The sequence below is a fragment of the Macaca thibetana genome, chromosome 10 (assembly GCF_024542745.1).
Source record: "Macaca thibetana thibetana isolate TM-01 chromosome 10, ASM2454274v1, whole genome shotgun sequence".
Classification (NCBI taxonomy): domain Eukaryota; kingdom Metazoa; phylum Chordata; class Mammalia; order Primates; family Cercopithecidae; genus Macaca; species Macaca thibetana.
In genome coordinates, this window is record NC_065587.1 from 12,394,823 (window position 1) to 12,421,064 (window position 26,242).

Genomic DNA, 26,242 nt, shown 5'->3' on the forward strand with positions numbered 1-26,242 from the left:
GTTGGAGCCGACTCAGCTGCGGCCGCCATTTTGTGCAGTCGCTGGGAAGGAAGGAGACGCCTAAACCGCGGCACTGCCCGGTTTGAGCGTAGCCAAACCTGCCCGCCGGCTTTGTAGCCCCGATTCTCTGTGTTTTGCTCCCGTCTCCGACGAGAGAGGCGGCGACGGTGGCGTCTGCGACGGGAGACAGCGCGTCGGAGCGAGAGAGCGCTGCGCCTGCCGCCGCCCCAACAGCGGAGGCGCCGCCGCCATCGGTCGTCACCAGACCGGAGCCGCAGGCCCTCCCGAGCCCGGCCATCCGTGCCCCGCTCCCAGATCTCTATCCTTTTGGGACCATGCGCGGAGGAGGCTTTGGGGACCGGGACCGGGATCGTGACCGTGGAGGGTAAGGGTGGGGGAGGAGAGGAGAGGCCTGGCGTGGGGGTGGGGGTGGGGGAGTTGCTTTCTGGGGAGGCCCAGCGGACTGCGGGCCTGGGAGTCCTGCTCCTGACCCCGGGAGGCGAGGCGACTCGAGGCCAGACAGCGGTTTCCTGCGCGGGCCTCGGCTCCAGGGTCACTCGGGACCCAAAGAGGGCGGCGGCTTGGCGACGCTGGGCCTCTCTTTGCGAAAGGCAGTCGTGGCGCGGCCCGGCCTCGTCTCAGCCCCGCGGGGGATCGGGAGGGGCGGCCTGGCCGCAGCAGCCCCGGCCCGGGCTTAGGCGCCTCGCCTGGCGTCCCGGCTCTCGGGCCTGGCCGCTTGGAGCGGGCCGTTTGATGTCTTCAGGCCTCGGCGTTCATCTGGAAAAACACGGATCTTCCTAAGAGAAGACTTCAGCCCAGGAAAGCTTTACACGAAATGGCAGCCTTGACGTTCTCTCCCCAGAGTTCACTGTTTAAGACACGAGACGAAAAGACCAGCTTCTCATTTTTAAAAATAGGTTTTAATCCTCTTCAGTCGTATTTTAAGTCGAAGGAAATGCATTGGGATGTAAAGCAATGGAGTTGCTTGCCATCTAGATGACCGTGTTTGGGGGAAGGATTTTTTTTGGGTCGTTAATTTAGTTTTAATATTTCGGCGTTTTTTCTCTAATTGGACTGCAGCATCAACTATTCTGCCTCGCTAGAAAGTTCTTGGTATTGTGGGCCGGGCGCAGGCCTCAGGCCCGTAATCCCAACACCTTGGGAGGCCGAGGCGGGCGGATCACCAGAGGTCGGGAGTTCGAGACCAGCCTGGCCAACATGGAGAAACCCTGTCTCTACTGAAAATACAAAATTAACCTGGCTTGGTGGCGCATGTCTGTAATCCCAGCTGCTCGGGAGGCTGAGGCACGAGAATCGCTTGAACTCGGGAGGCAGAGGTTGCAGTGAGTGGAGATAGCGCCACTGCACTCCAGCCTGGGCAGCAGAGCGAAACTCCGATTGCCCGCTCCCTGCTTCCAAAAAGAGTAATGTGACGCCACTTTATATGTGTGTGTGACCTTGGTCAAGATCCGTAACTTTTGTGAGCTTGTTTCCTCTGAGGAAGGTGATAATAATTGCCCTTACTTTGGTGTGTTGTCAGGAATTAAGAGATAATGGATGTAATAGTCTCGCTGTAGTAGGCACTCTATTAACCATACTTTGCCCAAACGTTTTTGTCTTTCGTGGTTCAGATGCACAACTACTGGATTTACTAGTCACAAGCACTTCAGTTACCAGTTTTTACAAAATTATTTTGATTTATACCTTATTAGGAAGGAAAATATTTGATCTCATTGTTTAAAGGACGAGAGATGGAATGTTTGCTTGTGTTTGACAGTATTGCTGAGTTTAGAAGTGAATTTCAGTACAACCACTTAGAAAAAGAATTTAAGATTATCTAGGAAAATTGAAAACAGCCCAGTAATTCCTCCCTAAGCTTTACACCCTAGACTGTAATGCCTAGAGAAATCCTTGCACACGTGCCTCAGGATCCTTGTACAGAAAAGTTTATATACCAGCATTCCTGCTAACAGGATATTGGAAATAACTCAAATGTCTCCATAAATTGTGGGTATTCGTGCAATTGAATACAATTTAATCAGCCGTGAAAAAGAGAAAAGAACTTGGATTAATGTGGATAAGTCACAGACATGTTGAGTTAAAAAGCAAGTTGTGGTAGGGTGACACATTTAAGGATATGTGCAAATATGACAGGAAAGGGAATGGTTAACAAAATTCAAGGTAGTGGTTATTAGGGTGAAAGTTGTAAACTTGAAATAGGCACATAAAGGGGATACAAGGTACTAATAGTGTTCTGTTTCTTTACCATGGCTGTTTGGTTTAGTATTTCCTTTCACCATATATATGCTTTAATAAGTTATTTGAAAGGAAAAAAGTGAATTACTGATCCATACTTTAACTCTTTGTATCAGATGACATTTTTTAAAAATTTCAAACGAACTGGCCTTCTTTCATAAGATCTTTGTCACAACTCTCCCTTTCCCAAGAAATGTTCTTGATTATTTGAATTGCTGTTTTACTCTTAAATGAATGCTACACAGTTGAAGTGGTGGTTACTTTGAAAAAGGAATTGGTGAGGTCAGTTCATGTGTTTCACGTGTGTGATGCAAAAATGATATGCATTGTACATGTGATGGTTTTTAATGTTTAATATATGAATGTTAATATGTGGTTTTTAATGTTAATATATGAATCTTCAAAGGTGAATTTTTTTTTGCAAAGCCAAATTAAACTTATTACTGACTGGATAAAAACATTTGAGCAGCATAGTGTACCAGAGAGTATGATGTGCGTATTTAAAGATGGTATGGATAAGCTCAAAAGTAAGAGATTTTCTTGAATTTTGAGGTCGTTAATTATGTCAGCATTAATTATAAACATGGAAGACGGCATATTTTCCAAGAACCCCATGTTTCAAATTAATATGTTTAGTGTAGAATAGTATGTCTTGAATAAATAGCCAGGAAAATAAGGAGAGAGGAAAAAAAAATACATAAATGATAATCATCAGTTTAAAGCCTTAACAGGAATCTTTCAAAAGTTTTAGTTTTTCCTAAATCAGTAGGGTTTGGGTAGCATTGCAGTGCAGCAGTAACAATGAAGTATTTTATAATTTGCAAGAGTGATAATCCAAAGACTTTCTACCTCTTGAAAAGTACCTTATTTATCTGCTTCATTTGCAAGTGTGTTGGGAGTGGCAATTGAGGTGGCCTTTTGGTCTGTTCAGTAATGAGCCTTAAGCTGAGGATCATATTAAAGATGTTCCTGACACGTGTATCCCTATGCTGTGTGCTCTTCCTGTTCTGATTCTTAATTTGTCTTACTCAGTAGTGGTATAAATGGAGTTAGCCAAGTTCTGCCTGTTGAGTGTAGGTATCCAGTGATCCCAATAAAATCTCCTGCCATCAATTTTTGTTACGTGTGTTTTTAGAGGAATGTCTAGCTGGTTAAACCAGACTTCTAAAGGCTTTGAATTTCAGGAAATGATGCCCTGTAGAATAATACACCTACTTGCCTATCAATGATAAAGTGGAACTTTATATAAGATGAAGTTACAAGTGGGTTAGAGTGGGAAAAGGAAACTAAATTCAGTACAATATTTTACACGGAGTAAAGAAACTGAGTAAAGAAATGGCTATACAGTTTGTGTATGCTGAAGACCTGTACTTCACAATAAAGAAATAGGGAAAATGAAGGCCATCTTAGTGTTAAGATTCTTCTAGGAAAAGTAGCTTGTGATTTCTTAAATTTTAGCTTTGGCCAGTGGTCATATTTGTATTCCCCTTGGGCTTGTCTGTTGTGAAAGTTTTATAAAAAGCCAGAAGTTGATCTTAAGTAATTAGTTGAGTGTTAAAGCCTTAAGTAAGTCTTGTTAGTGGTTTTTTTTTTCTGCAAAAAAGTAAGTAAAGTAAGTAAAGCCTTAAGTAAGTCTTGTTAGTGTTTTTTTTTTTTTTTCCTGCATTTGGGAACAAGAAGGAGATAGAAGGTAAAAGTAGAGACCAAAGAAGGAAGGGTCATAAATCTATGTTCAGCTCTTTTTTTTTTTTTTTTTTTTTTTTTTTTCTTTTCTTTCTGTCTTTTTCTGTCTTCCTTTCTTTCCTGTCTTTCTGTCTGTCTGTCTGTCTTGACGGAGCCTCTCTCTGTCTACCAGGCTGGAGTGCTGTGGTGCCATCTCAGCTTACTGCAACCTCCACCTCCCGAGTTCCAGCAGTTCTCCCGCCTCAGCCTCCCAAGTAGCTAGGGATTACAGGCGTGTGCCGCGACGCCCAGCTACTTTTTTGTGTTTTTAGTAAGAGATGGGTTTTCACCATGTTGGCCAGGCTGATCTCAAGTTCCTGACCTCAAGTGATCCGCCGGCCTCCGCCTCCCAGAGTGCTGGGATTACAGGCGTGAGCCACTGACCCCGGCAGGCTCAGCTCTTTTATTAGCGTAAGCTAAATATGAAGACCAGTCTACCAAGTCCTTTCCAGGACCCAGTTTTGCTTTGCAGATTAGCAGACAAGTGGAGTGCTTATCACACGGAGGAGTGGGCCCAAGAAGCTATTCTAAGATTGAGGGACTTGCTTGGAGTATATTTTCCTGCTTGTCCACAATCTTGCCTTTAATTGAAACTTAAACTAATGTCATCCTTTGCCTGCATGTCTGTTACCCAAGAGCAGAGACTTGTTTCTGTTTTATTTAGTAACTCCAGCACAGTACCACTTAAAACAGTAACTGATACACACTTGGTTCCTAATAACTTGGTACCTAATAACTATTTGTTGAATGAAATGATGCTAAATTGTACTGGGTGCTGGCTATGCCAGATAGTTTTATAGCACATTGCACATTATTAGGTCATTTTCTCAGCAGCCTCTGAAATAGGTGGTATTATTTCTGCTTTGCATAGGAAACTAAGGTGTGTAGAAGTTAAATAATTAGCTTCAAATTACACAGTAAGTGGCAGAATCAAAACTCAAAACCATGTCTGGATCCAGAATCTGTGATTGTAATCCCTAGGATGTATTTCTCTCAATAAAGGAGTTTTTAATTTTTCACCTATTGTAGACATACTCATAAAACAGTATTGTTGGGTAGTAAAGGAAGTTTTACACAGTTCTCCATACCTTTAAATAGGAGTAAATAAAATGGTCTTTTTGGAGGTAGGCTGGTAGTATCCTTAGAACTCCATCCTTTTTGAATGTTTTTATGGCATGTACGATACATTGCTTTGAAAATACTGATGAACTAACTAAAAATTCTGTTGTTCCTAGATTTGGAGCAAGAGGTGGTGGTGGCCTTCCCCCGAAGAAATTTGGTAATCCTGGGGAGCGTTTGCGTAAGAAAAAGTGGGATTTGAGTGAGCTCCCCAAGTTTGAGAAAAATTTTTATGTGGAACATCCGGAAGTAGCAAGACTGACACCAGTAAGCTTACATGTGTATTTTAATGTACAGATTATTGAACCAAGTAGATACATTGGTTAGAGTTTATTCATACGCTACTGTTGCTGTTTTACATTTTATTCCAGTGTGGTGGTATTTTTCTTACAAAAAACTTGGTTAATTTTTTTTTTCCTTTTTGTAGAGACTGGGTTTTGCCATGTTCCCCGGGCTGGTCTCGAACTCCCTATCTCAAGCAAACTACCCGCCTCAGCTTTTCAAAGTGCTGGGATTACAGGCATGAGCCACTGCACCCAGATGATTTTTTTTTTTTTTTTTTTTTGAGACAGTTTCACTCTTGTTGCCCAGGCTAGACTACAATGGCATGATCTTGGCTCACTGCAACCTCCGCCTCGTGCGTTCAAGTGATCCTGCTGCCTCACGAGTAGCTGGGATTACAGGCACCCGCCACCATGCCTGGCTAACTTTTTGTAGTTTTAGTAGAGACGGAGTTTCACTATGTTGGGCAGGCTGGTCTCGAACTCCAGACCTTGGACCTCAGGCGATTAATCTGACATGGCCTCTCAAAGTGCTGGGATTACACACGCCCAGCCTTTTTTTTTTTTTTTTTTTTTTTTTTTTGGAGACAGAATCTTGCTCTGTCACCCAGGCTGGAGTGCGAGAGACAGGGTTTCACCATATTGGTCAGACTGGTCTCCATCTCACGATCACCTAGTGATCCACCCACCTCCGCCTCCCAAAGTGCTGGGATTACAGGTGTGAGCCACTGCACCCGGCCTTTCTTACATTCTTAACTAAGACCCCAGTACTCATAAAAGGGGACCAGTTTCAATATGCATTGAATTTGTTCTCATTTGTTGATAATGCTTATTAATCTGTTTATTATATATGATTGAAACTACTGTATGTTAGGTCATGTCTTTTCATCTGCTAGTGAAAAATATCATATATTGGCCTTGTCTTTTTTTTTTGAGATGAAGTCTCGCTGTGTTCCACAGGCTAGAGTGCTGTGGCATGATCTTGGCTTGCTGCAACCTCTGCCTCCCAGGTTCAAGCAATTCCCCTGCCTTAGCCTCCCGAGTAGCTGGGATTACAGACGCGTGCCCCCACGCCTAATTTTATTTTTATTTTTTTGTTTTTTTTCAGTAGAGGCGGGGTTTCACCATGTTGGCCAGGCTGGTCTCAAACTCCTGACCTCAAGTGATCCACCCACCTCAGCCTTCCAAAGTGCTGGGATTATAGGTGGGAGCCACCGTGCCCAGCCAACATTGTCTGTTCTTGTACCTCATTATCATTGTTTTTTGGACTCTACACATGAAATGGTTACTCTTTCAGAAGAAAGTGTAATGGAAAGAGTACTTGGGTCCAAGTTCCACTTTTTTCCTCCTTGTTCTGACCTTGGGCAAGTTACTTACCTGTTTTCTCCTGTAGAAAGTGGAACTCTTGGCCGGGCGTGGTGGCTCACGCCTGTAATCCCAGCACTTTGGGAGGCCGAGGCGGGCGGATCACAAGGTCAGGAGATCGAGACCACGGTGAAACCCCGTCTCTACTAAAAATACAAAAAATTAGCCAGGCACGGTGGCGGGCGCCTGTAGTCCCAGCTACTCCGGAGGCTGAGGCAGGAGAATGGCGTGAACCCAGGAGGCGGAGCTTGCAATGAGCCGAGATTGCGCCACTGCACTCCAGCCTGGGGGGCAGTGCCAGACTCCGTCTCAAAAAAAAAAGAAAGTGGAACTCTTAATCACCTACGTCGTTAATTAACTTGCAAAATTAAAGTGATACACATAAAAGTACCATGTAAACTATTAAACATTTGCCATCGTAGCTGTGGACTGGATAATTGCTCAGCTAGCTTGGAACATAAATTCTGAATGTTTAGAGTAACTAGTTTACTAACTTGTGTTATTTAATTTTTTTTCCGTAGTATGAGGTTGATGAGCTACGCCGAAAGAAAGAGATTACAGTGAGAGGGGGAGATGTTTGTCCTAAACCTGTGTTTGCCTTCCATCATGCTAACTTCCCACGTAAGTATTCTTCAGTCTAGAGCCTTAATTTGTTAAATTGGGTTGAATGGGAGACATGGGTATTAGGTTAAACTCTTTGAGCCAGGCTTGGGGTTTTGTTGAAAGGACAAGAGATTGTTTTATGGTTTTATGGTCATCAGTTCTTTTGTTCTTGTATTTAGACTGAGAATTTTTTTTTTAAGGTTTTTATCTTTTTCTAGGGTTTTGCCCTCTGCCTTTTAGAAAACAGCAGAATGAAATTGCTTTCTAGCTGGACATGATGTGAATTTGGTAAACAATAAATGACTACCATGTTCCCATGTCCTGTTAGATGCTTTAGGGTAACGGTTTTTCAAATTTCTGAGAGAGGTAGACTATTATAGCAGCTTTTTTTTTTTTTTTTTTAAACGGAGTCACAACTTTGTCACCCAGTTTGAAGTGCAGTGGCGTGATCTCAGCTCACTGCCTCCTCCGCCTCCTGGGTTCATGCGATTCTGCTTCACCTTCCCGAGTAGCTGGGTTTACAAGCGCCCGCCACCACTCCTGGCTAATTTTTGTATTTTTAGGAGAGACAGGGTTTCACCATGTTGACCAGGCTGGTCAACTCCTGACCTCCACTGGCCTCAGCCTCCCAAAGTGCTAGGATTACAAGCGTGAGCCACCTAGCCTGGCCCAGAGCAGCTTTACGGTAAGCTAGTCGGAGATCCAGTAGATAAAGAAAACACTTTGGAGAGATGAAGCTGGGTAAATCTTACTTTAGTGACCTTAAAAGTTTTTTTAAAAACTCTTTTGGTTTGTGCCCTTAAACACAATAAAATGTGTAAAATAAAATTCTCTTACAGAATATGTAATGGATGTGTTGATGGATCAGCACTTTACGGAACCAACTCCAATTCAGTGCCAGGGATTTCCGTTGGCTCTTAGTGGCCGGGATATGGTGGGCATTGCTCAGACTGGCTCTGGGAAGACGTTGGCGGTATGTATGAGCAAGAGAAGATCCTTGATATTGTGGTAACTTATTTTGCTATTCTGATTATCATGCGTTCTCAGTTCTTCATAGAAATGCTGTTCAGATAGTGTAGGTACTATTTTAGGTATTAAATATATGAAAGCATTTTATGTTCAAATTTGCATCGCCTGCTGTATGTGGCAATGGTGAGTTCTGTTTTTCACTTTCCTATTTATGCATTAATTCAGTAATTACTAAGATAGTATTAAGTATCTTAGTAAGATTGTACTTCTAAGTATAAGGTTGTCATTCTTTCCCTCCTCCACAGTATCTCCTGCCTGCGATTGTTCATATTAACCACCAGCCATACTTGGAAAGGGGAGATGGCCCAATCGTAAGTGTGTTTCAGTTTCTTTGTAATTCTAAGAAAAACTACAATTTAGCAACTATTTAGGCATGGTGGTTTACATTATCCATTTGTACTCTTCACCACACCCTCCATACATGAAAATGGTTTCATTCTCATCTTACTTGCAGTTAAATGACTTACCCAAGATCACTCAGCAGTTGAATAGCTGAGCTTACATTTGAACCAAAGTCTTACTCCTAAAGAAACTATGCATGCTATATGGGCACTTACTGTGCAGTAAAGTCAAGTGTTTTCTGGGTGTTTTTTTGTTTGTTTGTTTGTTTGTTTGTTTGGAGTTTCGCTCTTGTTGCCCAGTTGGAGTGCAATGGCGTGATCTTGGCTCACCGCAACCTCCACCTCCTGGGTTCAAGCGATTCTCCTGCCTCAGCCTCCTGAGTAGCTGGGATTACTGGCATGTGCCACCATGCCCAGCTAATTTTGTATTTTTACTAGAGATGGGTTTCTCCATGTTGGTCAGGCTGGTCTCAAACTCCTGACCTCAGGTGATCAGCCTGCCTCAGCCTCCCAAATTGCTGGAATTACGGGCATGAGCCACTGCATCCAGCTTTTTTTTTTTTTTTTTTTTTTTTTTGGGCGACATAGTCTCACTCTGTAGCCCAGGCTGGAGTACAGTGGCAAGATCTCAGCTCACTGTAACCTCTGCCTCCCAGGTTTAAGCCATTCTCCTGCCTCAGCCTCCTGAGTAGCTGGGATTACAGTGTACACCACCACGCCCGGCTAATGTTTGTATTTTTAGTAGAGATAGGGTTTCGCCATGTTGGCCAGGCTGGTCTGGAACTGTTGACTTCAGGTGATCTACCTGCCTCGGCCTCCCCAGGGTGCTGGGAGCCACCACGCCTGGCATTGAATGTGTACTTTTTTTTTCTTTCTTTTGAGACGGAGTTTTGCTCTTGGTTGCCCACGCTGGAGTACATTGTTGGCACAATCTCAGCTCATTGCAACCTCTGCCTCCCAGGTTCAAGCGATTATCCTGTCTCAGCTTCCCAAGTAGCTGGGATTACAGGCATGTGCCACCACACGCGGCTAATTTTTGTTTTTTTAGTAGAGACGGGGTTTCACCGTGTTGGCCAGACTGGTCTCGAACTCCTGACTTCAGGTGATCCTGCCTCGGCCTCCCAAAATAATGGGATTACAGGTGTGAGCTACCACGCCCGGCCTACTTTTTAACTTTAAGAATTAAGCTTGCATTTGTCGTATGTATTTATGAACATGTACAATATGTCTCAAGATATTCACAAAAAGAAATAATGCAGTACTTTATATAATACATAGTATATGTCTGACAGCATTATTAATTAATATCTAATGGATCAGTATACAAAGCAAGTTTCATAATTTGGTATATGATACCTTGATTTTTGTATTATTTGGCCAGATTGTACACAGTTTTGTCAGATTACATGTAAATTTTCATTGTTTTTGCCTTATCTACCTGGTGAAGTGCTTAAACTAGAGGTCAGGAATGTGTCCTTCTGCCAGTTTTGTGACTTCTAGTTTAAGTCAGGTTGACCATCCAAAATTTCAAATTTTAGGCCAGGCACAGTGGCTCACACCTGTAATCCCAGCACTTTGGGAGGCCAAAGTGGGCAGATCACGTGAGGTCAGGAATTCGAGACTAGCCTGGCCAACATGGGGAAACCCCATCTCTACAAAAATACAATAATTAGCTGGGCGTGGTGGCGCATGCCTTCAGTCCCAGCTACTCAGGAGACTGAGGCGCAGGAGAATCATTTGAACCCAGGAGGCAGAGGTTACAATGAGTTGACATTGCACCACTGCCCTCCAGCCTGGGCGATAGAGTGAGACAAAACAAAACAAATCCAAATTTTGAGGACCAATATGATTCTCAAAGTAATGATGGAACATTTTGGTTTTTCGGGTTTAGGATGCTCAACCTGTAAATGAGAATTGTATACTTAAAATCAGGTAATACAATCTGTATACGCACTTAAAAGTACATATAAACTATAATGATTTGATAATGTGTCATAGTAAAAGTGACGAGGATACCAGTATCATTCCAAATGCTAAATATGAAGTTCTAATAATTTCTTCTACATTCCATTGTACTAATATTCCCTCCTTCTGATCTTCACCCCATCACTTTTAATGTACTAGATTAGACAACAAAGATTTTTGGTTTTTTTGTTTGTTTTTAAACCTTGGGTGGGGTCTCAAATGTCTTTTTGTTGATTTCAGTGTCTAGTTCTGGCTCCTACCAGAGAGCTTGCCCAGCAAGTACAGCAGGTGGCCGATGACTATGGCAAATGTTCTAGATTGAAGAGTACTTGTATTTATGGAGGTGCTCCTAAAGGTCCCCAGATTCGAGACTTGGAAAGAGGTAATAAAATAATATCGTGTAAAAGAATTGTTAGTTTATCTTTACCAATTCCTGTGGATGAAATTGGAGAAAAAAGTGGGTTCTTGTGAAAAACTGAGAATTTCAGCAGCTTAGAAATTCTCACATGTGACCAAAATAACTATTTTGAGAGAGAAAGTTCAACATGACTGGAAACTTTGTGAGGATTTGGTGATTGTACATAAATCCCGACATCATGCTTTTGCAGGTACTTTGTTAAAATTTAGCTTCTCTGCAGCATTGAGTACAGCCACCAGGGCTGGTGCTGCTGCGTTTTTGTAGAGTCGGGGTCTTGCTATGTTGACCAGGCTGGTTGTGAACTCCCGGCCTCAAGCTATCTTCGCGCCTCCACTTCCCGAAGTGCTGGAATACAGGTGTGAGCACTGCACCTAGCTGATTTGCTGGATCATTGGTTTTGTTTTACAGGTGTTGAGATCTGCATAGCCACTCCTGGACGTCTGATAGATTTCCTGGAGTCAGGAAAGACAAATCTTCGCCGATGTACTTACCTTGTGTTGGATGAAGCTGACAGAATGCTTGATATGGGATTTGAACCCCAGATCCGTAAAATTGTTGACCAAATCAGGGTGCGTAAAACTAATAATAAGCAGTCTTTATGCCATTTGTCCAAGCTCCTTAGCCTGAAAGAAAGCCTTTCCTTTTTTGATAGCCTGATAGGCAGACGTTGATGTGGAGCGCAACCTGGCCAAAAGAAGTAAGACAGCTTGCAGAGGATTTCCTTCGTGATTACACCCAGATCAACGTAGGCAATCTGGAGTTGAGTGCCAACCACAACATCCTCCAGATAGTGGATGTCTGCATGGAAAGTGAAAAAGACCACAAGTATGAAAGAGATTTTACTCTCTGATTTGATAATACCAATAAACCTTTTCTATTAATAACCCTCCAAAATCAGTATTACAGAAACCAGTATATTTTGAGGCCTGAAAGCATTAAAAGCATTGCTAACTTTCTGATAATCCATCTTTATGTCATTTGTCAGAGCATTATGGTTAAATGCAAGGATTCTGAATTCTTGAGTTTGAATCTCAGCTCTGCTGATTACCAGCTGTATAATTTTGCACAATTTTATGTCTTGGTGCCGCAGTTTCTTCATCTGGGACATGGGAATAATACCACTCACTTGAGACTTGCTGTGAGGATAGTATGAGTGGTATGAATTAGTATTTCTTGAGCACATAGCAGAACCTGACTCAGGACTCCATATTAATGTTGGTTTAAAATTTTAAAAACGTAATGTGCAAAGAAAGTACTATAGCTTTGGGAGTTGATATTGTAGACATAATCTTCCACATAATAGATACTTTCTGTGTGATGACTGCATTGTTGGTCTTGTTTTCAGATTGATCCAACTAATGGAAGAAATAATGGCTGAAAAGGAAAACAAAACAATAATATTTGTGGAGACAAAGAGACGCTGTGATGATCTGACTCGAAGGATGCGCAGAGATGGGTGAGTATAGCACCAAGGCAGTTAACCTCTGGTTTTATAGTTAACTGGAAATTTCTAAATTGGTATTCCAAATGCTGTGTAATATTTCAATAATGCCTATCCATGCAGTTTGCTCTTCTAATGAGCACAGTCATCTATTCATGAAGCCTGACAAACCTTAAAAAAATTGCATTATAGCATTTGGCTTTAAAGTTTGATTTTCCCTATTTTAAAATATTTTTTAAATATCGGTTATTTTTCTTCTGATAGTTGGCCAGCTATGTGTATCCATGGAGACAAGAGTCAACCAGAAAGAGATTGGGTACTTAATGGTAAGTTTAAGCATTTTTTGTTGATTTTTTTTTTCCCACCATAAGTGAATGTCCATGCTCTATTTCAGGGATAGGCAAACTTTCTGTAAAGGGCCAGATAGTAAGTATGCTTGGCTTTGTAAACCAAATGGTGGTCTCTGTTATAGCCACTCAGCGCTGCTGTTTTAGGACAAAAGCTGTAGGCCATAGATAATATGTAAAGAAATGGCCTAGACTGGGCACTGTTGGCGGCTCATGCCTATAATCCCAACACTTTGGGAGGCCGAGGTGCATGGATCACCTGAGCCCAGGAGTTCAAGACCAGTCTGGGCAACATAGTGAAGTACTGTCTCTTAAAAAAAAAAAAAAAAAAAAAAAAAAAAAGGCAAAACAAAACTTAGCCAAGCTTGGTGGTGCACGCCTGTAACCCCAGCTACTCCGGAGATTGAGGTGGGAGGATTGCTTGAGTCTAGGAGACAGAGGTTGGAGTGAGCCAAAATCGTGCCACTGCACTCCAGCCTGGGTAACAGAGTGGGACCATGTCTCAGAGATAACATGGCTGTGTTCCAACAATATTTATTTGCAAAAGTGGGTGTTGTGCCAGATGTGGCCCAAAGGCCTGTTTGTCTTGCCCCTGCTGTATAGTTAATTGAATTACTGAGGGCACTTTTAGTATGTGCTCATGGTCCATGATGCTGGCTCTTTCAACTTTGTCACAACTTTCACCACCCTCCCTTTATTAATAAAGTCTTCAATTTTTTCCTTCTGATTGTAAAAATATAACTATCATTTGGGGAGAATTAAACTGTTAGTGAAATATTTTTTAAAAATGCTTCCTAATTATTGAGTCATATTTTAGCATATTTCCTTTCAGTCCTTTTTTTCAGGACTACTCTTAAGGGAAGCCATTGAGAAATGGAAGAGGCCATATCTTATTTAAGAAATAATATGCAGGCCGGGCGCGGTGGCTCAAGCCTGTAATCCCAGCACTTTGGGAGGCCGAGACGGGCGGATCACGAGGTCAGGAGATCGAGACCATCCTGGCTAACACGGTGAAACCCCGTCTCTACTAAAAAACACAAAAAACTAGCCGGGCGAGGTGGCGGGCGCCTGTAGTCCCGGCTACTCGGGAGGCTGAGGCAGGAGAATGGCGTGAACCCGGGAGGCGGAGCTTGCAGTGAGCTGAGATCCGGCCACTGCACTCCAGCCCGGGCGGCAGAGACTCCGTCTCAAAAAAAAAAAAAAAAAAAAAAAAAAAAAAAAAGAAATAATATGCAGCTGGGCGCGGTGGTTCACGCCTGTAATCCCAGCAGTTTGGGAGGCTGAGGTGGGCGAATCACCTGAGGTTGAGAGTTTGAGACCAGCCTGACCAACAGGGAGAAACCCCATCTCTACTAAAATACAAAATTACCCTGGTGTGGTGGCACATGCCTGTAATCCCAGCTGCTTGGGAGGCTGAGGCAGGAGAATCGCTTGAACCCGGGAGGCGGAGGTTGCTGTGAGCCGAGATTGCGCCACTGCACTCCAGCCTCGGCAATAAGAGCGAAACTCCATCTCAAAAAAAAAAAGAGAGAAAAAGAAATAATATGCATACCTCTTGGGGGGAAATTCAGTTCTTTTCATTTCGTATCTTTTAAACTTGTTTCCTACCAAACCCCAGCTTTTGATTGTGTCTCATTTGGGAAATAACTTCAAGGGGAAAAAATTCTAGCTCATATTAATTATGTAACAAATTGCCACACTATCTTAACAGTATTTCGTTATTAGTAGAGGTGACTATTGTACTGCTGAAGATGAGTGTGATAAAGGTTTTCAAAAGAATAACTGTCTGTCATTATAAGAGCCTGGGATTTTCTGACACCATTATTTGAAATTTTAACATGATGATGTAAACAGATCAGATAGCTAGGAATGCTTATTTGATGATGATTATTGTTTGTTTTTACAGAGTTCCGTTCTGGAAAGGCACCCATCCTTATTGCTACAGATGTAGCCTCCCGTGGGCTAGGTTTGTATAGATAGGCGTCTCTGTCAATGGTATATGTATCTTTTGGTTTAAAGATTTGTCATTTCAAATTCAAACTTCAAGTTTAGAAAGTTGTATATACATGTGGTTAGATAAATATTTGAAAGAAAAGAATACAAAGCGTGATTCTCCCCGTTCCCCGCCCCCCACAATTTTTTTAAAACCTTGGTTTCCCCCACCCCCCTTTTATTTTCAGATTCTCTTCCTGCTCCTAACAAACAGGCTTTGGTCTGCAGCAAGGCCTAGGCATGACTATACAAACAGGGAGAGGAGGCAGTCAGTTGAATGGCTCAACTTCTCTCTGGTGGTGTTTTCTGGCTGGATAGAATAAGCCTGACGAAACCTAGCTATTGTAAGCTAGTTTCTTCAGTTATTCTTTTCCCTATCCCTGTCTAAGTTAGATATATACAGAGGTCCAGTTTTATGAATGCTTACTAGATGGAATGTTATAAGTCTAATGCAGTATCAGAATAGCAATCAAATTTGTATTGCCCAGTTTAATTTACTGACGTCAAATTATCATGGGCACTTGGCTATCCCCTCCTCCTACCCATACGCTTATCTATAGGTGTGTTATCCAACCGATAGTTTTCTGGAGTTTTTGACCCATTACCATTTAAGATATACAGAGAATTTTATGGTAGTTTAGCCCACTATTCTGAGCTAAACAGGTCTAACTCAGAACTTTTATATTAAAAAAAGATTATCTGTATTACAAGGAAATCCTTAAATCATTGACAAGTATTTAATTTGCCCAGTAAGGTGAGAAGTACCGTATTATTCCCTTATACTATTTAATATAAAGAGAACAGGTATTCAGACTGGAATACAAACGTAATGAAGCCTTTTTATGCATTGCACTCATCATTCCCTCCTTCAGAGGTGGTGACCTGCAGCCATGATGGAAAGTTCTCTCTGCCCCTCTGCCCTCTGAGGTCATGTCTGGATCTGTGCCATTAGAACTTGGGCCTGTTGGGAGAGGAGGCGGAGGCCTGAAAGCAGTTTACATAAAGCTTTCAGTAATGGTTGGTTTTTAAACAGGCTTGCTATGTGCTGGTAGCTTCTTTGTGCATCTTGCCTAGACAATTAAAAATATTTGCTCTACGTCCCCTTGCATTTCTAAACCAAATTAATTGGCTACCATTAGAATAACTTAGACTCTTCATCCCACCCCCACTCATCCAAGTGAGGGGAGAGGGAAGGTACCCGAGTCTGTTTCTTGTTACTCAACATCAGTGCTTGTTTTGGGCCCCTTTGTTTGCTGCCTTGTAAAAAATCAAAAGAGGGAGAAAACCCACCAAAATGGCAGAATTCTGACCAATGTCCTACAAGATCCTGGAAAGTGAAGGCTTCTACCTCATAGACAGGGGTGCAATTTTCAGCTGAGTCACCAGGCCTTTTTTCACTTCCTGTCAAGCGATGGTCTCTTAAATGTTCCCTTCAGGTAAGTTCTTTGATTCCCATAATTTTATAATAGTCATCCTTAGGCTCCCACTTCCCTTTCCACTGGGATATTTTTTATTTTTCCTTTTTTGTGTTTAAACTACACACTGTTAAACTAAAAGTATTGAATTTATTTTGTTTTGTTTTTTAACAGAAGCTTTGATATCAGCTGCAGATCACTCAATACATGGCCGAGACAAATCTACATTGGCCGGAAGCAGCTCTAGATGAGCCTCTTGGCTAGACTTAGTCCCTCCTAATTAGTGATTGGAGATTCAGGCCATGTCATAGGGCCTTTCAAACAAAAAGTTCCTATCCCAGTCAGCTGACCAAAACATTAACTTTCGATTTCTTACTCTGCTACAGCATCATCTAGAAAGGCAGCAAGATAATATTGTGGCAGTGCACAGATAACATCAGGGTAGACTTGACTGGAGAAAACCAAATTCTACGCTTGCTCATATGTGCCCCCATCCAGCTGTGTGTGCACACACAGGACACCTTTCTAGTATGAAGAACTTTGCATCATGTCTGCCCTCTATTGAACACCCCCAGAAATACTTCCAAGTATTAGCATGTGAACTGTTGACTCCAGCCCCTGGTGCTTTCTGCTAGGAAAGCACACTTACGCATCCAGTGTAGTAATTGAACTTGTTCTGCTGCCATGGTCATATGCAGTGGGATTGCATAAGGAGCGTTATCTTAGCTCTGAAGATACCATGGAGTAGAATTCCCCACCCCCCTGTCTTACATCCACCCTGGCCCTGTAAATTCTTTTTTCCTTTGTTGCGTCAACGACCCTAGCCGGAGACTCAAGCTGCCCCCTGTGATAAGTGCCTTCTCGTCTTTCTGGTGTGATTCAGGACTTTAGGGGTCAGTAAAGACCGAGGAGCCTTTATTGTAATAAGAAACAGACATAATGCCCCTTCTTCACAAGCCCTGTAACAACAGCTAATTTTTTTTTTTAATCTCCCCTTTCTCCCTTGAAATTAATCCAGTCTGGGCAATAGATGCAGTCTGACCCTTTGGATGTAACTTACATTTTTTTTATTAATTATTTTTTTCTACAATCACCCCAATTATCCTTGGGGGAGGCGTTGGAGGACCTGAAATTTTTACCCGAACCCAGGTTCTCCGGCGCTTGGCAACCAAATGGGGCTACAGAGAAGCATCTAAGCCAGTTCACAGAGCGAGCGTGTGTGGGGACTTCTCACTGCCACGGACCCTTGATGCATGCTCCCCGCGCTCCAGTGGTCCCGTGTCAGAAGGCGGAGTTTTCGAAAGGAGGCCGCCAAAAATAAAAGGCAAAGAGACGGGATCGGCTGCAGCGGTTTCCCAAAGGAGGAGGGAGTGTGCATCGGTCTGGTAACAAACAGAGAATGTTTTTTAATTATTTATATCACAAAAATCTGTGTTTTATCTAGGATATTTTCTGAATATTCTTTGTAAAATGCAGATTTTTTTCCACAAAACAGTAGGATTCTTTGTTATATTCTTAAAATTGTTTGTTTAGGTAAAAATATACATTCAGCTGAAAGCATTACACTAACATTTACATTTTAAGCCTTAGGAGGTTATTCAGCCCAATTCCCAGCAGTGGAGAGAATACTAAACTTGTGTCTCAAGGTTTCATGGTTTTCCCACATTCTTTGGCTATTAATTTAATTTCCCAGGTCACGTAGACAATCATTGATAATTGAAACAAGTCCTGAGTTGAAATAACCTTGAGTTGAGCAAAAATATCCTCATTTTGGCAGAAGCTGGGCTTGGTAGTACAGTAAAATTTTAGTGTAATGTGCTCTTGTAATTGAAAGGGGATAGATAATCTGGATGTTTCTGCAAAGGAAAATAGGTGTGTACTTAACAGCTTTGACTCTACTCAGTTTCTTAAAAATATAAGAGCAAAAAAAACGTTAAATGTTTTGATTAAGTTTCCTTTAAATTGTAGTAATAAAATATATGAAGCTCCTTTTTTTACTTTGCTCTGTGACTGGTTTAAAGGTAAGTTTGTTACGTTGTTGGTAGATTTTGCCAGGCTTCTCCCAACAGAGTAGAAGTGATTAGGCCTTGTAACTTAACAGTGGTTTACCACTTTGTTCTACATTCCACTTTTGTAAAGGATAGTATTGGAATTTGCGTCTGAAGACCAATCTTGATGTAACTCCTGTCAGTATATTGGTAAAATGTAGCAGAGGCAGGAGTTTGGATGTTTGGATGGGATTCCCTTAGGATTCTACAGCCAATAAAGATGCTACTTCCCATGCATGTCCTAGGAATCAGTAATCCTCTTTTACTCTGTTGGGATGAGTCTTTTTTTGTTTCTGTTCAGAGTGGTTACTAACTTCACCTTCTTTCCTCTTGCTGTCATCTGCATTCGTGCTTCCCACCTGTTGTTGGCATGTCCTTTACCTTCTCTTTCCCTGCCACATCAACCTACACACTGACTCATCATTGACGTGGAAGATGTGGAAGATGTCAAGTTTGTGATCAACTATGACTATCCAAACAGCTCAGAGGATTATGTGCACCGTATTGGCCGAACAGCCCGTAGCACCAACAAGGGTACCGCCTATACCTTCTTCACCCCAGGGAACCTAAAACAGGCCAGAGAGCTTATCAAAGTGCTGGAAGAGGCCAATCAGGCTATCAATCCAAAACTGATGCAGCTTGTGGACCACAGAGGTGGCGGCGGAGGCGGGGGTAAGGGTAAGTCCTGGAGTTTTCCAGGTACTGCCAAGGTATCCCTTTATGCTTACTGTGCCTTGCTTTAGTTGCTGTTTTTAACCATGCGAAGGCTTTAAGTGTGTTGCTTCATAACAAAGGACACTGCCTAATGCTTTTTATAACCTTTTTCAACTAAGAAAATGTGAAGTTTGTTGTGATAGTTCTATCAGTTAAGCTAAATTGTGAATTTTTTTTTCCTTAGAGACTGGTCTGTGTTTTTTGTTGTTGTGTTTTGTTTTTTGTTGTTGTTGTTTCTTTGAGACGGAGTCTTGCTCTGTCACCCAGGCTAAAGTGCAATGGTGCGATCTCGGCTCACTGCAGCCTCCGCCTCCCAGGTTCAAGTGATTCTCCTGCCTCAGCCTCCCAAGTAGCTGGGATTACAGGCGCCTGCCACCACACCCGGCTAATTTTTGTCTTTTTATTAGAGATGGGGTTTCACCATGTTGGCCAGGCTGGCCTCAAACTCCTGACCTCAGATGATCCACCTGTCTCGGCCTCCCAAAGTGCTGAGATTGCAGGAGTGAGCCACCACACCCCGCCGAGACTAGTCTGAGTTTTAATGTGGTTGCTTTGGCAGCGTGGGGGCAGAGACAAGAGTCTCTGTGTCTCCCAGACTGGAGTGCAGTGGCACGATCTCGGGTCACTTCAACCTTTGCCTCCTGGGTTCAAGCGATTCTCCTGCCTCAGCCTCCTAAGTAGCTGGTATTGCAGGCGTGTGCCACCATGCCCAGCTAATTTTTGTATTTTTTGTAGAGTACTGACCTCAAGTGACCCTCCTGCCTCAGTCTCCCAAAGTGCTCGGATTACAAGAGTGAGCCAGTGTGCCCCCGGTCATGGTTGCTTTTTTTTTTAATACTTTCAAAAATGCTTAGTAGTATATTAGGTTTACAGTTTTCCATACGGAGAGATCAGTCATTTTACACTGTTTAGTGGTGGGTAGAAACTGAGACAACATAGCAGTTGGATGTATAGTTGCAGAATATCCGAGGATCTGGGCTTCCTGACTCAAGGTTTCGTATTGTAACACCGTGTTTCTTGATCATCCTCAAGTAAAGGGACTAAAAGGGTGAAAAGGTCTAGTGTCCTTTGGTATTTACTGTGCTTTTGAATGTGCCCCATTAAATAATCAAATTATGAGTATATTTTTACAGTACTAACTTGGAGGCTGGCCAGCATAACTAAGTATCAAGGAAACATGCTTAATACTTTTGTACCCAATAGAATTTTTATATTGTTATGTTTAGGTCATACATCTGGCATTAAAAATTCCCTTGTATCTTCCCATTAGGTGGTCGTTCTCGTTACCGGACCACTTCTTCAGCCAACAATCCCAATCTGATGTATCAGGATGAATGTGACCGAAGGCTTCGAGGAGTCAAGGATGGTGGCCGGAGAGACTCTGCAAGCTATCGGGATCGTAGTGAAACCGATAGAGCTGGTTATGCTAATGGCAGTGGCTATGGAAGTCCAAATTCTGCCTTTGGAGCACAAGCAGGCCAATACACCTATGGTCAAGGCACCTATGGGGCAGCTGCTTATGGCACCAGTAGCTATACGGCTCAAGAATATGGTGCTGGCACTTACGGAGCTAGTAGCACCACCTCAACTGGGAGAAGTTCGCAGAGCTCTAGCCAGCAGTTTAGTGGGATAGGCCGGTCTGGGCAGCAGCCACAGCCACTGATGTCACAACAGTTTGCACAGCCTCCGGGAGCTACCAATATGATAGGTTACATGGGGCAGACTGCCTACCAATACCCTCCTCCTCCTCCCCCTCCTCCTCCTTCACGTAAATGAAACCACTCAAGTGGTAGTGACTCCAGCAGACTTAAATTACATTTTAAGGAACACTCTTTCCTTTTTTTTCCTCTTCCCCTTTTCTTTTTTTCTTCTTTTTTTTTTTTCCTTTTTCTTTTCTCTTTTTTTTTTTTTTTATTAATTTTTCTCCCCAACCATCGTGATTTGTCTTTTCATGCAGATTAGCTAGAATTCACTGCCAGGTTTCTTCTGCCCGCCAAAATGATCCAGTCTGTAATAACATTTTGTAAAAAAAAAAAAAAAAAAAAAATACATATATATATATATATAGCTGACTGGAAGAGATTAATTTCTTCCCCCAACTTCTTGCATGTTGAAGATATTCGAGCTATTTTTCATCTTAAAGAGTAAGGTATTAGGCCCTTTTGTGGGAGCCCATCTTTTGTTTTTTTCTGAGTTGGTGGGGAGGGAGGGAGGGAGGGGGAGGGCTGAATCGTTTTGCAGAGGAAGATGGCATCTGTGCTTTAAATTTCTCATTACTGGGTTAGAAAACAAACAGGGATTTCCCTGCACATTTTCTTTTGTGCTTTTAAATGTTTCTCAAGTTGGAACAGGTTTCCTCAGGCCTGTTTTGACTGATTGCTTGAGTGCATTTGACAGTTAAAAATCACTAATTGGTTTTATCTCCCTTTACACTCTGCCTTTCCCCCACCCCCATTACTGAAAAATAACCATTTTAGTGTCAGGTTAGAAATTAAAATGCGGAGTCTTGTGTATCCTTTAAATTAAAAACCACAAGTGTTTATTGCAGTGGTTTAACTGTAGCATCTCAGCATCTGGGTGGAAGCTGCCTATATTTCTCGGTAAAACTGGGGACCATCTGTGAAATTAATTTTCCAGCCAGACAGCTGCTGTGAGCAAATGAACATAAATGCTCACTGGAAACTAACCAGTTTTTATATTGACCTGCAGTGTAAAAAGCACATTTAATTATAAACAATATATTCAAAATGGGCAGATTTTCTTTTGAAATGCAGTGTAGAGCTAGAAAAAAAACAACTCTTTGCCAGCTACTCTGCCCTTTTGCAAAGTTACCTTGAACAAAGAATCTTCAGGGTTTATTAAGAACTCTTATTTTCTTCATACCCTGTTCTCTGCAGTGCTTTCTAACAGCTTCTGGGTGCAGATTTTCTTCGGCATCCTTTTGCACTCAGCTTATTACAGGTAGGTAGTGCTTAAGAAAAGTCATGGAGGACTAAAGCCTAAGTCCTTTTCACTTTTCCTCCATCTGAAGGTAGGTGAGATCATCCTCTTCATAGTATTGCTGTTTTACCAAGACTTTTTATATAGCAGATGAACCCAGAAAGAATTTTCTGCTATTGTGTTCACTACAACAGGGTAGAGACATCAGACAGCCCCAGAAACCCCTTTCAGATCTGATATGGGACTATTAATTTTTATGCTGTTAATTTGTATTCATTCACAATGCAGTTTAAGGCGGAAGGCTCCACTGCATTCTTTGGCTAAGGCTTGAATGCTTGCTGATTTGTAAGATCTATGTTCGAGGTTTTTGTTTTCCTTTTAAAATTCTTTAGGGAGAGAGGGATGGTTTCTGAGGGGTTCTGAAAGTATGATTCAATGTGCAACATACAGGTAGGTCTTCAGCATAAGCTGAAATGTATGCATGTAAAAACTTTGACATCTTTTTTTTAATTTTCCACTTTCTTCTTTCTTAACTTTACTTCTCTTTTTGTCCCCCGCATCTTATAGAAGTTGAGGCCAAGGGAGGATGGTAGGCACAGACGAAACATGGCAAACTGCTCTGTGCTTTCAAACCAAAGTGTTCTCCCCTACCCCAAATTTGTCTAAGCACTGGCCAGTCTGTTGTGGGCATTGTTTTCTACAACCAAATTCTGGGTTTTTTTCTTCTTTCTTTAAACATAGAGGTTCCACCACAAGGGATGCCCTACTCTCTCGCAGCTCTTGAAAGCATCTGTTTGAGGGAAAGGTCTCTGCAAGCAAGTGGTTATTTGGATTGCTTGCTTCCCTTTTTCCACCTGGGACATTGTAATCACAAAATAACAGTAAAACCTTAAAAGCTATTATGGCCTGAGCACAGCTGAAATCTAGCAGAGTTTAACTCTTCTGCCTCCATGTCTGTCACTCATAATTCAGGTTCTGCTGTTGGCTTCAGAACATGAGCAGAAGAATCATTTTATGCTAGTTATTGCATTCATGGTTGAAACTCAACTTAGGGAAAGGGTTTCAATGTATTAAGCAATGGGCTGCTTCTCCCCCAATCCTCCCTAACAATTCGTTGTGTGGACTTCTCATCTAAAAGGTTAGTGGCTTTTGCTTGGGATCAGTGCTCTCTATTCATGTTCTTGCTGGTCTCCAAACATTCCTGTTGCATTAAGACTTGAAAGATTTGTAGATGTGTGATGTGCAGGCACAGGATGCTGAAAGCTATGTTACTATTCTTAGTTTGTAAATTGTCCTTTTGATACCATCTTGTTTTCTTTTTGTAGGTATAAATAAAAACACTGTTGACAATAAGGTGTAAGGTTTTATTGCTTAAAAATTCTCTGAATAGTTCAATGTAGACATCTTAAAACAGTTTTTGTTTCAAGACAAAGGTGGGGAATATTGGATTGACTGATTAGCACCTAAAACTGAAAGGAAAGTAGAATTGATTAAACTTAATACAAGAGTTAGAATCGAAAACCCTAGCAGGATACCTAGGAGGTAAGGGTTTGGATGTATCTGTATCTGCTTATAAGTAAAACAGTGATTGCGCAAATGGTACTCACCTAAGTACCATTAGGTTATTGGTATTAAGGTACTAAGTGCAAGGCAGGTATCAGTCACTGGTTTGAAAAAATTCAAACCGGTAAAAGATGAGGCACAAAACTCTTCCAGCCAAACCTGGTAAATTTGGTTTGCTTCTGTCCTGAAGGCAGTATGAAAGTGAAATACGTTTCACACTTAAAACTGTCACCTTTATATCTTGACCACCTAAATTTGGTCACCTACCTGGAAAGTGGAAATTCACAAGAGCATACTCTAATATTTTAACTGGTCTTTAGTTGGGACATTCTTAAGAGGAGGGACATTGTTCCAGATTGGAGTTGACTTCCTCATCATGAGTCTTGCCCTCGGGCCTTGGAGAGCAATCATTTATTTGATCTTTTTCGTCGGTAAGGTACCTTAAGGTTTCTTGTTGCAGTCATTTTGAGGCACCGTATTTGTGCAGTTGGCCCAGGTTTTTATGACCTTACAATGAGTCTTTAAGGGCAGTCTATTGATGAGAAGGTCTTCTGGGTGGGATGATCAAGTTTTGCTGAAATCCACACTAAGCATTTTTTCTGGTTTTAACATTTGATCCCAGATTATGGATAAGTTGCCAAAGAACATTCAAAATAGTTTCCTTCATGTGCTTGTTAAAGGTGTAGACTATCTCAGAGCGTCCTCAGATTGGCATTGGAAGACTTAACTTCTTTCCCTTAAGGACTGGAAGAAAACGGAGATGAAATGAGAATTTACCATCTGATGAAAGGACTGCTTTATAACTTGGTGCATAATCTTATTATCATCTCTTAATGGCCGGCTCACAGTATATGTTCGATTGTTAAAGCAAAGGGGGAGTCTTCATCTCCGGTTGACTGTGGACCTGCTGATCCCCGACTTGGTTACTGGCACCCTTCCCCACAGCTGTAAACTTAGTAGTTGGCCTCAAATTGTCTGTTGTACATCTCAAACAGTCCATCAGCAGTCCCTCTCAAGTCCCAGAACTTGTGTCCACATCTCTTTCTACCTAGAGCCTTTTCCCTGAACAACTGCAACTGCCCCATAGCTAGTCACTGTACTTGGACTGCTTTTTACCCTACATAGCAGCTAGTGGGTTGGGTTTTTTAATGACACAATAGCCGCCCTTGGCAATCAGAACATAGTGCAAACCTCTTACCCTGGCCTATGAGGTGCTAGGTCAAGCTTGTCCAACCCGTGGCCCAGGATGGCTTTATGGCCCAACACAAATTTGTAAACTTTCTTAAAACATTGAGGTTTTTTTTTGTTCATAAGCTATCATTAGTGTATTTTATGTGTAGCCCTACACAATTAGCCAAAAGTTTGGACACCCCTGCCCTATGTGAACTGGTCTTGGTTGACCTGTTATCTCCAGGTTTATAGATTTTGACAGCGCTAGCCTTTTTGTCCATCACACCAAGCTGTTGCCTTGGGGCTTGTAATAAGTTCTGGAATGTTTTTCACTACTAACCAAGTATTCTGTCAAATGTCATCTCACAGCTGTCTTGCATAGTACACATAACCTATTGACCATGTTTTGATGGCATTTCTTGAAAATATTTGTCTTGCATTAGAACACAAGCACTGTGAATGGCAGAGACTTGACTGTTCATGTCTGTATCTGCTGGAATACTTATTGAATGGATGAGTAACTCCTTAGGCCAGTGCCAGCATCAGTGCTGTTATCCCAGGACCTACCTTTGGTCACATACAAGTAGAAGAAGTCACAGTAGAAGATGGTTTGTACTACTCCAGACACCACTGCGATTTGGTCATAGAAATTCTCAGTCTGGTACCGCCTGATCCAGTTAGCCAGGTAGAGTGCCCGGTACAGACCCAGAAAGAACAGGTAGTGAGTAGTAATGGTCTCAGCCTCTCCAGTCTTGCTGATCATGAAGAGCTGGGGCAGAATAGCCACTGACTCCAGGTAGATAGAGAAAGTCCAGAGGATCTGAGCCAAAGAGAAAGCGGCCAGAGACTGAGCAAGACCAAGAAGAGGCCCATCTCCTTAAAAGAACATAATCACTAAAACAATAGCTTGCTGGGGAAGAGGTACAGTAAGGGGGAAAAAAGTTCTCAATAAAAATTATATTTTAATCAGTTTAATGTACCATCTCTAGGTAAATATAAGGGGTTTTTTTTTTTCTAATTTTTGAAAGATTATACAGTATACTGCTTTTTTTCCACAGTGTGGCATGAGCATTTATATAAAAAACTACTTTTAATTGTTTTTTAAAGATGGGGTCTTGCTGTGTCATCCAGGCTGGAGTGCAGTGGCATGATCATGGCGTCCTGCAGCCTCGACCTCCTAGGCTCAAGCAATCTTTCCATCTCACCTTCCCTAGTAGCTGGGACTACAGGCATGTGCCACCAAACCTGGCCAAAAATAAATTTTTTTTTTTTGAGATGGAGTCTCCCAGGCTGGAGTGCAGTGGTGCGATCTCAGCTCACTGCAAGCCCTGCCTCCTGGGTTCACGCCATTCTCCTGTCTCAGCCTCCCAAGTAGCTGGGACTACAGGCACCCGCCACCACACCCGGCTAATTATTTATTTATTTGTATTTTTTAGTAGAGACGGGGTTTCACCGTGTTAGCCAGGATGGTCTCGATCTCCTGACCTTGTGAGCCACCGTGTCCAGCCAAAAA

The 26,242-nt window shown here is 42.2% G+C and overlaps 4 protein-coding genes across 8 annotated transcripts in view; 1 reads left to right on the plus strand and 3 right to left on the minus strand.

Annotated features, from left to right (window-relative positions):
- Positions 1–23,349, plus strand: DDX17 (DEAD-box helicase 17). Of its 2 annotated transcripts, none has more exons than XM_050806204.1 (13): positions 1–385; positions 5,214–5,364; positions 7,265–7,364; positions 8,186–8,319; positions 8,621–8,686; positions 10,922–11,063; positions 11,508–11,668; positions 11,752–11,924; positions 12,445–12,555; positions 12,805–12,866; positions 14,794–14,853; positions 18,778–19,020; positions 20,327–23,349. In XM_050806204.1, exons 1-13 carry the CDS (start codon positions 336–338, stop codon positions 20,830–20,832), a joined length of 1,959 nt encoding a protein of 652 aa, XP_050662161.1. In that variant the 5' UTR covers positions 1–335; the 3' UTR covers positions 20,833–23,349. The 2 variants fall into 2 exon arrangements, with proteins under 2 accessions (XP_050662161.1, XP_050662162.1); XM_050806205.1 differs by having other exon boundaries at positions 18,778–19,014.
- Positions 1–26,242, minus strand: part of GTPBP1 (GTP binding protein 1) — a 310,687-nt gene that overhangs the window by 237,704 nt on the left and 46,741 nt on the right. The gene's annotated exons all lie outside the window — the stretch shown is intronic.
- Positions 1–26,242, minus strand: part of CBY1 (chibby family member 1, beta catenin antagonist) — a 628,117-nt gene that overhangs the window by 171,554 nt on the left and 430,321 nt on the right. The window lies entirely within an intron of this gene.
- The window catches only part of KDELR3 (KDEL endoplasmic reticulum protein retention receptor 3), an 18,669-nt gene continuing 13,338 nt past the window's right edge, over positions 20,912–26,242 (minus strand). Inside the window, exons 4-5 of the mRNA XM_050806359.1 lie at positions 25,297–25,549; positions 20,912–24,303 (exon numbers count right to left, since the gene is read on the minus strand). Coding sequence (XP_050662316.1) covers positions 24,263–24,303; positions 25,297–25,549 — 294 coding nt within the window. The 3' untranslated portion in view covers positions 20,912–24,262. The remainder of the gene's footprint in view (positions 24,304–25,296; positions 25,550–26,242) is intronic.